The sequence below is a fragment of the Eleutherodactylus coqui genome, chromosome 8 (assembly GCF_035609145.1).
Source record: "Eleutherodactylus coqui strain aEleCoq1 chromosome 8, aEleCoq1.hap1, whole genome shotgun sequence".
NCBI lineage: Eukaryota > Metazoa > Chordata > Amphibia > Anura > Eleutherodactylidae > Eleutherodactylus > Eleutherodactylus coqui.
In genome coordinates, this window is record NC_089844.1 from 168,895,614 (window position 1) to 168,909,830 (window position 14,217).

The 14,217-nt window shown below is 48.5% G+C and overlaps 1 protein-coding gene across 1 annotated transcript; it reads right to left on the reverse strand.

The window, feature by feature from the left end:
• Positions 1-7,637: 7,637 nt before the first annotated feature.
• Positions 7,638-14,206, reverse strand: TBX6 (T-box transcription factor 6). Its single transcript, XM_066577571.1, has 8 exons — positions 14,019-14,206; positions 11,510-11,762; positions 10,436-10,703; positions 10,089-10,235; positions 9,564-9,634; positions 9,045-9,118; positions 8,569-8,860; positions 7,638-8,107 (listed from the first exon to the last, which is right to left on the reverse strand). Exons 1-8 carry the CDS (start codon positions 14,134-14,136, stop codon positions 7,774-7,776), a joined length of 1,557 nt encoding a protein of 518 aa, XP_066433668.1. The 5' UTR covers positions 14,137-14,206; the 3' UTR covers positions 7,638-7,773.
• Between the last annotated feature and the right edge of the window lie 11 nt (positions 14,207-14,217).

A 14,217-nucleotide genomic window follows, 5' to 3' on the forward strand; every position in this document is an offset into this window, starting at 1 on the left:
CACCTGACCCTTACAGAAACTGCAAGATGTCAGTGAATCGTAAAGTTGTCACTGGACTGATCGACGGTACGGGATCTCTGAACAGGTCCAGATCAGGGATTCTGGAAGTCATCAGATCCTTCTACTCGCACCTTTTGAGGAAGAGGGATCTAGATCGAGATGTGATGTCGGCTTTCCTGGCTGAAGCTGTTCCTGAGCCAGGGGATGACATCTTCCTTAATGTTTTGACAGAGGAGATCAACATAGAGGAAGTTAAACTGGCGATTGATGGGCTTGCGCTCAAAAAATCGCCAGGACCGGATGGCTTACCATCCGAGTATTATAAAACCTTTAAGGACCTCTTGAGTCCCCTCTTGACTGAGGTTTTCAATGAGTGTCTTTCCTCGGACACTCTCCCAAAGTCAATGAGGAGGTCGGCTTTGATCCTTCTGTCAAAGGGTAAAGACTCGAGCCGTATTGAGAACTGGCGTCCCATAGCGCTTCTCAATACGGACAGGAAGGTTCTGGCAAAAGTGCTGTTTAATCGGCTGGTCAAGTTTGCACCCCGGCTCCTCTCGGGCGCCCAGCATTGCTCTGTTCCAGGCCGTAGCACCTTTAGTGCTGTTCTAGGTGTCCGGGAGGCAGTGGAGCAGGGTAGGGCTGGTCACTGGGAGGGGTACCTGCTGTCCTTGGATCAGGCCAAAGCGTTTGATCGGGTTAATCATGAGTACCTCTGGTCTGTTCTTCTGAGATATGGCCTGCCAGTGGGGTTTGTCAATTGGCTCAAGACATTGTACGCGGGGGCTGAGACTTTCCCGCTAGTGAACGGTTGGGTCGGCCACCCATTTGAGGTTGGGTCTGGCGTCCGTCAGGGTTGTCCTCTGAGCCCCTTGCTGTACGTGTTTGCCATTGATCCTTTCCTTAGGATGATTGATGGTGGGCCTATGGCGGGGGTCGGGATGGATCGGGCGGTGCCGGAAGCCGCCCTCAGGGTGGCAGCGTACGCTGATGACGTCACCGTCTTTGTGTCCTCGAGGGGGGAGGCAGAGTACGTGATGGCAGAGGTGGATCGCTACTCGGAAGCATCCGGGTCCGGCATCAACTGGGATAAGTGCGAAAGTCTCTGGTTAGGAAGGGGAGATCCTACATTTAGTCTCCCGGACACCCTTCCAGTGCCCCAGGACTCGGCTAAAGTTCTCGGCATCAAATTCGGCCGGGGAGATTACCCCATGCAAAATTGGGTGGTCAGGCTCGATGGTGCCACTCAGAAGGTGGCCCAGTGGAAGGGTTGGTCTTTGACCCTTCGGGAAAGGGTTAACCTGATCAAAACATACCTGCTCCCTTTATTCATCTACCTGGGCAGCGTATGCATTTTGCCAGAACCTCTCTGGACCCGGGTCTACAACCTGTTCTTCCTAATGTTGTGGGGGAACAGGTTGAACCTAATTAGGAGAGATGTCACATATCGCACGAGGAGACTAGGGGGGTTATCTATGGTCAACCCCGTGGTGTTTCTCGTAAACATCTTTGTTAAGATCAATATAGGCAACCTCTGGTAAGAGAGGGCTCCTCCGTGGGTATTCTCCTGTTGGGGATGGCTTCGGCCTTTCTTCCAGGAATGGGAGACAGGAGGGCGAGTGAAGGATCTTCGCACGCCGCACGGGCATCTTCCGGCTTACGCTACTGTGGTTCTGAAGATGATACGTCGGTGGGGTCTGGGGATGTGGGAGATCAGAACTCTGTCGAGGAAACTCCTCGATAAGAGGGTTCTGTTGACCCATTTCCAGAAGCCCCTGGCGCTCAAGGACTGCCCAAGTCGGGACCTGGAGGGAGGGTTACGTTTATTGAATTCTGACAGGATCCCCTTGAAGTTTTGGGACTTGACTTGGCGCTGTTTCCACGGGAGACTGTATGTAAGGGGCAACTTGAAGAGCAGGCCACTGGTGGATAGGGGTTGCCCCCGCCAGGAGTGCAGCAACGTACTGGAAAGCATGGAGCATTTCCTGCTTCAGTGTCCCTTTAATACAGAGGTGTACAAATGGGTGGGAGCCTCCATTGGTTGGCCCAGGTTGGCACGCCTCTCGTATGCGGAATGGGTCTATGGGGCATTCGGGGACCTTGGTGGCAGGGACCGGTGCACTTTATTCTTAGTCAGCCTAGTGGTCAGGTTTCACATTTGGAACGCACGGTGTTTAGTTTCGACGGAAGAGAAAATCCTCCCCGTGGATGAGGTGAATAGGAACATCCTGGGTGACCTGGTGAAGGTGCGCTCTCTGGATTATGAGAGGTTGGGCACGACTAAGGCCTCTCTCCTATGGAGAGGGTTTGTATTTCGTTAGGGACAGTCTTCTTATTGTTAGGGTCTTTGTAGGGACAGAATAGGGAGAGGTAGGGACAGTTTCTCTGATGGTAAGTTTTAGGGAAGGAGTAGGGACATTGTAGGGACAGATTAACTATAGGGATAGTTTTTCTCTTTTTGGTCGGTGCCCGGCTTATCATATCCAGTCCTTGTGGAGGGCTGAGTGTGACACTAGTAGAGTTTTTGTTTTTCGGTCAAAGATGAAGTATGTACGGCTGCAGGTAACTGAACCTTAGGCTTTCGGGTACTAATATGTAGTGTTGGTTTGTAGTTGTGTAATATAAGAGATGTTATATGTTATGTTATGTTTTGTTTTGTATATAGGGTTAGGGGTTATAGATAGGTTGGGTGGGGGTTTATTGGGGGGAGGGGGGGGGGGATTTATGCCTCAGCCGTAGCTTGACACGTCCCGGACAATGAACACTGGGCACGGACTGTTGGTGCGGGCGTGGCCCTCAGGCTGCGGCGGGCAGGGTGTGTGTATGCGGTGCAGCTCGGCTCGTCCTGGACATAGACATTGAGCACGGACTTGGGATGCAGGCGTGGCTCCCGTGGCTGCACCGTAGGGGGTTGTTTGGGGTGTGTGGTGGTTTGGTCTGGATATAGGGTTAGTTTAGGATTATGTAAGGTTTTATTCTTTAGGTGGCGGGCATTAAAAAAAAAAAAAAAAAAAAAAAAATTGCAAAAAATATAAAAACAAAAAAAAAAAAAAAAAAGGTATTGGGTTGTTCTTATTATTGTTATTATTATTACTTTTGTTGTTGTTTGCATTATTATATCATTGCTTCGGTTATTAGTCAAGTTTTCTTTCTTCTTTTTTGGGATTTCAGGCTGGATCCTGTGAGTTAGGGATGTTTTCTCACATGTGGGTATATTGTTATATGTAGTATGTAGTGTATATGTATTGGTGAGGATGAGTGAGTGTAGTTTGGAGTGCAGGTTGGTGTAGTGTGCTGTATATATTGTTTGGACCAGATGGACCTTTTGCTTTTGTTCCTTTGTCCTGCAGTAAGGCAAAGTACAGATAACACAAGTGATGATTTGTTTCTGTTTTATGTTTATGTCTTATGCCAAGTGAGCGATATTTATGTTCTGTTTATTGTTGTGTTTTTTACTTTTATAATAAAAGATCTACAGGATGTAACTCAGGAGCAGTACAGGATAAGTAATGTATGTACACAGTGACTCCACCAGCAGAATAGTGAGTGCAGCTCTGGAGTATAATACAGGATGTAACTCAGGATCAGTACAGGATAAGTAATGTATGTACACAGTGACTCCACCAGCAGAATAGTGAGTGCAGCTCTGGAGTATAATACAGGATGTAACTCAGGATCAGTACAGGATAAGTAATGTATGTACACAGTGACTCCACCAGCAGAATAGTGAGTGCAGCTCTGGAGTATAATACAGGATGTAACTCAGGAGCAGTACAGGATAAGTAATGTATGTACACAGTGACTCCACCAGCAGAATAGTGAGTGCAGCTCTGGAGTACACAGGATCCGTACAGGATAAGTAATGTATGTACACAGTGACTCCACCAGCAGAATAGTGAGCACAGGTCTGGAATATGTGTGTACATGCTGGCTCATCTGTACGTCTACCTTGTAAGTGTCATTGGTATATAACTAGTATGTGTTGGATATTCCATAGGTGCTGAATACACAGCGGCAGTACGGCAGGTAGCAGACTGGCAGGAGGTGTACAGCCTAGTAGTATGGATGCTAGTAGCAGTTCCCTGGAGGCTCTTCCTCTGCCGTTTGCTGTCTAGTCCTGCAGTACAGGACCAGCTTGTAGACCTGGAAGAGCTGTCATGGCCCAGTGTTCTGTTCATGCTCTTCTAGAATCCAATGTCAATGAGGGATAACTGATCCGTGGGGCTTTCACTGCTGAGATTAGGGGTCCATGCTTCTCCCACGCGCTGTAACAGTGCATAGAATGGAGTGTAGGCCCACCATGTGCATCCACTGCGCCATTTGTTTCAATGTGTCTGACAGAAATGGCCGAACATTTGTACTCTTCTCCAGTCCCACTGAAAGGAAATGGAGCCGCACTGCACATGTGTGACCACTTCATTGGGTGGTCTCACTGTGAGGGTGGGGGACAAAGGACCCTACGTTCTCAGGAGCAGTGAGGGGTCTTAGCGGTGAGACCCCCATAACTCTGTTATCTCCTAACCCATGGGTTACTTTAGATTCTGGGAATACCTTTAAACCTATTCTTAAAGGTTCAACTACTTTCCCATCTGCACTCGTAGTGTCAATTCTTCACCATCTCTGAATGCTGTCAGTGAATTAGCACATTTGTTCACATCTGGAGTCGGAAATCCTAACCTGATCCTTTTCACAGCTGAGGCTTTGGTACAGTTGTATCCTGTAGGCAGTCCTCAGCAGCAGCTCAAATCTCTCCCTGTACTGATAGTTTGTTACATTGTATCAGGGCAGGTACCCTCTATATCACAGCTACTTGAGAACACTGGATACAGTCTGGTAAATCCTGTGCTGTGTGAGCAGGGCGGGGGCCGTATGGACGTAAGTAAGACTGTTACTCTTTCCTGAAAGCAAGCAGAGATCTTGAAACTGGTGAGCAAAAGGAAACTATATCTCGGGAAGTTGCATAACCTTCCATCATATAATCATGTAGAGGCTGCCGAGTGGGGACTAATAAGTCTCCCTGCAAGATATTGGATACAAAGCCGGCTTCTTGGAAGAGACCTCAGCTGTGCGGATGCTTCTGCAGATCGCTGTGTCTCCATGCAGGGGCCTGGGCATTGCTGCTTGACTCGTGCATATAAGGAAGATAGATACCTCTGCAGCGCCACCAATTGGATGGCAGCATTCCTGCACATCAATGTCCGACTCTTTATACTGGTCTTTAGAACAATGACGGGTATAAAGGGTTGGACATTGATTTGCAGGAATGCTGCCCTCCAATAGGTGGCGCTGCAGATGTATTGCTCCATCTTCCTTCTTTGCATATATTTCTCAGAGGAGCATGAATGGCCTTTTAAATCTCCTTTCTCTTCTTAAGGAGAGATGATACCCCTATTGACTGCTTGACTTCTGAAACACTGGAAAGCTGCATTCTGCTTTTTGACCACAAGATGGCAGCCTATGTCAAACTTAACATGGAACAATAGTGAACTGTGCAGCTACTTTTCCTATTTTCCTTACTGCACTTTGTTCTCAGTCTGCCACAGACAGCCCACCCATAGGGACCCCTCACATGGGATGGAATATCCTGCAACAGCATTGCTTCATATGCCCTCCTGCAGAATATTCAGCCCCACCATCTGTATGGCTAACGTTCGGCCTTTTGTGCAGAATTGCCAGCACGATTCTGGTATTTTCAATTGTGCATCAAACTCCGCAGTGCAGATATTACGGATGGCATATTAGGCAATCTGAGAGGGTCTGTTCCTCGCTTGTAACACACCACCCACCTGAATGGCTGCTGCCTTCATCCCTCTGGGAAGTGTTAGGAGGGGATGTCATCATCTCCCTGGTAAGTGGGGTCAGGCCAGCCATGTGGGGGGTGAAACTATGGTGTATAGAGGATGATCCTCATGAGCGGGCGGCCAGTGGAAGCAGTCAGGGCCCGTGCCGTGTTCCATGATCACCCTTTGGTTGTGGCCAAGGCCCACAGGATCGTGGGGTGCAAGACGAGAACATTGGGGCTTATTCACAAATAAGGTATAAGAGTTACATTTATCGTAGTGACTGCTGAAGGATAAACCTCAACTTTTACGACTGTTCAGTGTAAGTTTAGGCCGCCTATTAGTTGGCTTGGCTTATGCCAAATATATAGTAAATGTGGTGCAAAGCAAGTTACCCCCACAGTGAGCAGCAGGGAGGAGCCGCTGTGCTGGGAAAACATAGGAGGGGGCGCTATGTGCAGCCCCATCATTCAGAGGGGCGGTGCCCCAGAGGTCAGACCCCCACCTAGCCTAGCCATCCTTCCCTCTTCCTGACGTAGATTTGCTGTGCAGGATCCCGGGCCAGCTGGGTGACCATGCTTGTCAGTCACTACACACAACTCAGAGTAACATCTCATTTTAATGCAAAACACAAAAAAAGTCTGATAAATAAAATACAAACAAAAATACTTAGAAGTGGAGGGCAGCGACCGCACAGCGAGGAGGGTCCACGGGTGAGGGGAGAAACCGTGACTGCTATCTACTGCCCTCTGTTATCAGTTAGGGCACGTCTGTCAAACTGAAGCCCATAGGCAGAACCCGGCCCTCCACGTTATTTTATGTGGTCTGGATGCAGCCACCACCTGGCAGATGGGGCGGCGCCAGTACAGGGAGCAGGTGCCATCTTGGATTCTGAGCTTTGGCGCACCTCCTCACTGCTGTGTCCAGCAATTCACTAGTAGGTGGTGGCACAGCTCTGCCAGCCATACCTGCCAAGGTAGGAAGCTAAAGAGGTGGAAGGGGAGAAACCCATTATAGTCCATAGAGCGCCATAGCCAGGGAGTGGTTACATTTAGGGCTCATTCACACCGGCGGATGCAGTTTGGGCCCATGAAATCCGCAGCGTTCTCGGAGACCTGAACTCCCTGTATTTACTGCAGATTTGGACCTTATCGAGTTTTTTTTTAAAGTTGCGTATTTACTGCATTTTTCATGTGTGCAAGAAGGTCCCAGCATGCAGGGAAGACACAGCCCATGTCTCTCCTGCCATCCGCATTGAGTGTGTACGTATGACGCGTATTCTCTGTATATTTACCGGATCCCATTGACTTTAATGGGCGACCTTGGTCCGTAATACAGACAGTAGGTCACGTGTAAAAAAAAAAATGTGAAAAACACGCCTGGATTCCCTGATGCTAATCAATGGTGTTTGCTCTGTCCGTATTACATGCGTAAAAAATATCCGGAATACGATGGGGGCGCATACCTGGCTCCACCTCCCAGCCGGACAGCAGGTAACGCCGTGTGCCTTCAATGGCAAAAAGTTTACCAAAAAAATATAATCTATACCTTTTCTACATATACTCTTGATATCATCCAAATCTTTGGTTTTACTATTCTTGTACTGATCCTGAGTTGCATCATGTCTTATACTCTAGTCACATCCAAAGCTGCAGTCACACTTCTGCTAGCTGCTACTTAAATTCTATCGTGCATTCACTGGATTTTGCAGAAAGCAATGTAAGAGACATGGCCACTTTTCACAATGCACTGCAGGCACTGAACCAGCAGGTGGCAGTAGGGAGAGAGGGGGGGGGGGTGACTGGAGTATGACATGATGTAACTCTCTTCCTTCTTGCTGTTTTATCTGTCCCCCGAAGCAGCGCTAACCTAGGGGGGATCTGCAGAGTAGGCTTCTTGTAGTCTCAGGCAGGGATATCCCATATTGTCCGATATCTCTGCCCCTACACACAGGTCAGAGGTCATGTACGGACACGCCGTCCTCCTGGTACAGCGCTCACATCCAGCTGACCCCGGAGTACAGGCGCTGAATCTGAGGGCCAGAGAACTGCAGTCCTAGTTTAGGTCCTGAATTGGGAAGGAAATGCTGGAATCGGAGGTCGGGGTTCTTCGGGTAACCTCTGATGCCCCCTTCTTCTTCTCGGCCTGGTGGGGTAATGGCGCAGGAGGAGGGGCCATAATCACCTGCACAGGCTACATCCTGCCCATAAAGCCTGAACTCTGATTGGCTGTCATAGAGCTGAGGGGGTTCCTGAGGTGCTTGGAACGTGGTGGGGAAGCGCTGGAGATTGGACGGGCGACTGACCCCCGCGGCCTGTGATTCACTTTGACTGCCAACAGAGAAACAGGAGTGTCAGGCTGGAATCATACAATCAGGGGGGTGTAAACTTTTGCAACAATTTTTTGTTATTGTTCCAATGCATTTACAGTGAAATACAAAATGTAAAAATCTGCTACCGTTCTGTGTATACAGCTCCCATGCAAACCAATGTGTCTCTATGTCAAAAGTCCATAACTCCAACTATCTAGGACCGTCCCTCGAAGCAGGTCACTGAGAGGACAGAACTTATGCAAATTTGCATAAAAATGTGGATTTGTGGGCGGTCCCATGCAGATCAGGACGGGACTTAAAATGTCTCTTAAGTAGGGGTACCGATGTTGGGCGGTAAGAGGCAGATGGAAAGGACTACGAGTTGTGGGATAGCTCTGCATAGGAGCTGCATACAAAAAACGGTAGGCAATAATTAATTACGGCTATTTACAACGTTGCATCCAGTAGAGCTGTACCCACCATGTGTACATGCTGCCATCTTGGCCGGCTGGCATCTCGGGGTAGGCCTGACTCTCTGGCCGCATGAAGTTGTCAGTAGTTGGCGGGTTCATCTCCAGGTTGGCCGCTTGTTCTTGATTGGCTGTGATTGGGAGGGGGGAGGGGTCTGCTCTTTCGGTCGAGGGAGGCGTTGGGTCTGGTGGGGTAATAAGGTGAAAAGAGCAGTCCGGACTGGGGAGCGGCAGAGCGAGCCCCCCTCCAATGTCCAGGGTGGAGTCGCAGGGTCCTGCATACAGCGGCCTCTTACACTCCGCTACGAGGGGAGAAATAGAATAGTAGATGGTAAATAGGCCGGCCCTAGACAGAAAAGTATTGGACACTGGTGATTATAGCCGCCATATTGACAGCCTCACATGAGTACACTCACAGCTGCAGCGCCACCTGGAGGTACTAAACTGCGAAAAAACAGCTATCAACCTAGGATCAGCGTCACCCACCTGGCGGATACGGCTCCTGCTCCTCCTCCGGATCTGCACTTATCAGCTTCCTCTTCACCCGAACTGAACGATCCCTGCAAATACGTAATCAATCGGAGTAGATCAAACGTTTTATTATTTTACCCCAACTATACCTGGCGTCAGAACCTCTCAGCGACAGACCATCAACTGGTGCCACGATCTCCGCATTATATGGCATAAGCTGGTACCTCTAATCTATAGACCACAAATGGCGCCATGACCTCTGCTCTATATATATATATATCATAAACTGGCACCATAACCTCCCGGCTATATATCATTAGTTGGCGCCATAACCTCCGGTCTATACACCATAAACTGGCACCTTCTCCTTTGCTCTGCTCTAAATGCTGTAGGCTGCTGCCAAGTTCTCTGGCTTGTAAAACGGATATTGCTCAACCTTGACTTTTTGTCCTCTTGTGTCCACCACTCCTACCCTCTGGCTACATGGCGCCATGTCTTATAGCTCACTCCACCATGTACAGTGTCCTCTCCCACCTTTTATTCTTGAGACCATCTTCCCGGAAACCTTTTGCAAATGGATTTGTTTGGATCTTAAGCTGCGTTATCTGCAAGGGAAAAGAAAGGTATTAAAAAATTACAGAATTCAAAATACGACCCAGCTCACCACCATGACAACTCCACACAAAAACCAAATGGAAAGTGGCAACTACTCTCAGCCATATTGGATGTCTTTTGTCACCTTATCACAAATGCAGGACAAACGTATACATATACATCTTTCTTCCTCTTGTGTATGTTAGTCCCATAGTCTCGCTGTGTCCCCTGCACCTACTTAACTTACGGCCCAAGTGGGAGCATGCCCATGACAGCCCACATTCACCCCACCAGCTAATACTGCAATCCTTTTCTCTTGACTTCCATTCAGTGAAGACAACAAAATGTTGTGCCCATTTGGAGAGGTACAACGCAAGGCTGGGGTTATGGACAGTGTGTACTGACACCGGGCCGACCCGCCATCATGACCGTACTCTCAGCAGTATATGCCTATCTTTTTCCGACCTTCTCATTCTGGTACGCCGTGACAGTCAGGAACATGGTCTCTGGGAAGGTGAAGGAGGAGCATCCACCCCATCTGCGGCTGAACACATCCTGGGCTCGGACAATATGGAAGCGGGGCTGATAACGGTGCATGGAGTGCAGGATAATCTGTGGGGGGTGGGAGGGGGAGGGAAGACAAAAATATAAGAATCAATGTATACATACTGTATACCTTAATAATTAGTGTCCACCCCCGAAGGGACACCTTCCCTTGTGGAGGTGGTCACACCATAATGGGCGGAGGTGCTGTTGCCCTTGTGTCGGTCATAACCGGTGACCACTAGGATGGCGCCATATCTTATACTCACATGACCCATCTGGTCTAATGTGTTGTTGGTGAGTTTGATCTTGTGGAAGGAGATGGCCTGCTTCATCCAGTGGGATCCAGGCGCCGGGGAGTCGGGGTGGATGTAGACTCTCTCGGGTAACCTCGGTTCTGCTCTTCCACTCGGTTCCCAGTGATCTTCCTGCCACTTGTAGCGTGAATTGTCCACCGGGACGATGTCAGCGAGGAGGACGTATTTACCGTCTGCCTCGAGGCCGGTGATGCTGACCTTACACTGGGGAAACATTCTCCTGCAAGAGAGGCAATGGGGAGGTAAAAACATGGAGAATGATGAGGAAGACGGGATGGTGAAAATAAGGGGACCCCTGCCGCCCTCTAGAGGCTACTTTTTTTTTTGTGCGACCATGATACACAGGAAACATACGCCGTATAAACTAACCCACTGAAATCAATGGGTTTTATTCACAGCGTATTACGTGCGCAAATACCCACGCAAATATGGCCGTGTGAAGGGGGCCTTAAAGGGAATCAGTCATGAGTGCACAGCACATTAAATGTGGGTTCAGTTATGTCCTATATATGGTCCCCCAATTACAGCCATCACCAACCCTCCCATGGTCCATGGAGGGGGGGGTGAGGGCACCAACCACTTTTTTAGGACCCCTGATAACCGTTTGGGAGACTATTTTCGGGGGGCAGCTCTACCCTTCACCCTTCATCATAGTGAGATTCACCACCTGACAATGGTCCATATGTGTCAATGGTCGTACATCAGATTTTGGCACTAGTGTCCAAATTGGGGCTTTATGAAGTTTTATGCCACACCCTGCTACTTTTTCAAAAAATGGGCAGGCCTAGCATTAGAGGGCGTGTCCTAACTCCACCCATAATATTTACTATAATTTACACCAGAAACTACCTAAAACCTGGCATAAAGGATACCACCTAAAATTAAACTACCTAAACCAAAGCTGATGTAAGTTTCACTTTGGAGCACAAAGATTCTACCAGATGGGACAAATGTATTAAAGGGGTTGTACCAGAATTACGAGTCCCCCCCCCCCCCCCACTGATCCCCACCGCCCCCCTTTCTCACCTCCCAGACTTTGTGATAATCATTTCGGTCCCTATGGTGTGGAACTGTTTCCAGAGATCCCGGTTTTCCAGGGTCATCTTCACATTCCCAGGAAGTCGGGGTGCCTCACAAGAAGGCTGCGGCTGGCCAAACCCCAGAGTTGGACCAGGGGGTAGCGAGAGGGGTGTGAGCGGTGCTGCTCCCAGAATCCTTTGGGAAGTATCCAGTGTTGTAAAAAGGCCATCATATCGCTGACCGGGCGGAACCTCGAGCTCTGTATGAACAGGAAGCAATGAAAGTAACATGCGGAACGTGGTTCCCTTATCTACGTGCTGGAGGGTCCTCTCTTGTATGACTGATTACTACTGCCCTGCAGGAGTCTGGAAAAGCTGGGTGACAAGTGAGGATATTTCTGTTTTGGAGGGAGTTGCAGATTAATAGGTAGGTCTGCAGTCTGTGGGATCCAGCCATCTAGTCTCACAGGCTGCTCTACTTGACAAGTAGGCGCTAAATGGCCGCCATGTCCTGCTAATTGGATCCCTGCAGAGGGGTATGGTAACGACATGGGAGGGCCCACAATGAATCTAATGCAAGCCAGATGTCCAGAAAAACACCCGAACCTCCAATGTCAGATCACTAGAACCTCAGACCAGCACCCCAATAAATGCCATCACCCACAAAACAGCAAAGTCCGTGCCTCAACTACCGGAGAACTTCAGATTAGGACTTCAAAATGTACAGCGGACCTCAAGGAACAAGGAGAAGTAGAATGTCAAATACAAGGAAATTGTAAATATACATCAGAGCCTCAAAACTATACTGGACACATAAAGTACCAGAACCGCACTAATACACTAAACTCACAGGGTCCCCGGACCACCAGAACCACCACTATAGGGGACACAGGAACAACATGCCCTCAACTACCACACTGGGCCCACAAAGCTCAATGAACATCAGAACCTCACTTCAAAACCACCAGAACCACCAGTATATTGGACCCAGAAACAACGGAACCTCACTACACCACATACACAGCCACCAGAAGGCCAGAACTTCTCTACCATACTGGACCCACAAGGTTCAAGATACACCAGAATCTTGTTACTGTATTGGATATACACAGTCACTAGAAGACCAGAACTTCTCTACCATACTGGACCCAGAAAGTACCAGAACCGCACTAATACACTAAACTGACAGCGTCCCCAGACCACCACTATAGGGGACACAGGAACAACATGCCCTCAACTACCACACTGGACCCACAAAGCTTAAGGAACATCAGAACTTCACATCCAGGCCACCAGAATGACCAGTATATTGGACACAGGAACAACAGAATCTCACTGTGTCGGACCTACACAGCCACCAGAAGACCAGAACTTCTCTACCATACTGGACCCACAAGGATCCCCAGAATCTCATTACTGTATTCGACCTACACAGTCACCAGAACGTCTCTACCATATTGGACCCACAAGGATCACCAGAATCTTGTTACTGCATTGTCATGGCTACACAGTCACCAGAAGACCAGAACTTCTCTACCATATTGGATCCACAAGGATCACCAGATTCTCGTTACTATATTGGACCTACACAATCACCAGAAAACCAGAACCCCTATTACTACACTTGATCCACATAATCTGCAGGCCCCCAGAGCCTCACTACAATCCTATAACCACAGTTCTAGACTTACCGGAGCCTCACACCAGACTCCAGAACTTGTACAGTGCAACAGAATCAGAGCCACAAGGATAAAACCTCAAACACATGAGATGCGGAGAAGCAGAACCTCATCAACTTAAAGAGCTTGTGTCATGATTAAAAGTTATCCACTAGCCACAGAATAGAGGATAACTTTCAAATCAGTTAGGATTGAACTGCTGGCATCCAAATGTGCGAGAACAATAAGTAATCGGCAACCAAAACAATCTAAAATATCAAATCTAGAGAGTGTGGAGAAGTCTCCACCCTCAAAAACTTGATGGTCCCGAACCTCATTGCCTTCTCCATATACAGATAGAACCAAAAAGGACCTAATCATGAACTGGACTGAAGGGGCCTCCTCCTGGTCTCCGCTTCCACCATCATACCCAAATCAAAGATAATGCTTGTTCATGGACACTTGCTTCCCCATTTTTGGGTAAGATGGAGCAGGTCCAGCCCTAATGGCACCCATACATGACCCAGTCTAGGATCTGACTGTGGCGAATTGGGCTGAATAAATATTGAATATAGATCTATGGAGGAGTAACAGGAGTCCAAGGCCAGTCTATTGCCACTCAAGACCATCAGGAACCCACCTTGTATCTACAACAATATGAATGTATGATACAAAATGCAGAACATATGTGTAGCATTCTGAAAGGGTCATGTGATACATTTATATAGTATACATATACATATAGTCATAATGAGCTCCTGGTCAATATAAAATGACAGCAGAGACATGAGGAACCTCAAGAGATGCCTCCAAAATCTACTTAGGGTCATGCCCCCCCCTCCGCATAGTCATGCATACCTGGGTATCTGTAGGGTTCATGGTGTCCGCTGGCAGTTGGGTATGTTGGTGGCAATGTATGGGGTGATCTCACTGCGTACGATGGTCCATACTGCTGGAATAGGTCTGAGTGATACATGCTTATCAGAGTGGGAACTTCATGAAGGTCCAACAAGAAGTGAGGCAAGAGCTGAGGTCCTTGTGATGTGGTGCCAGTCAC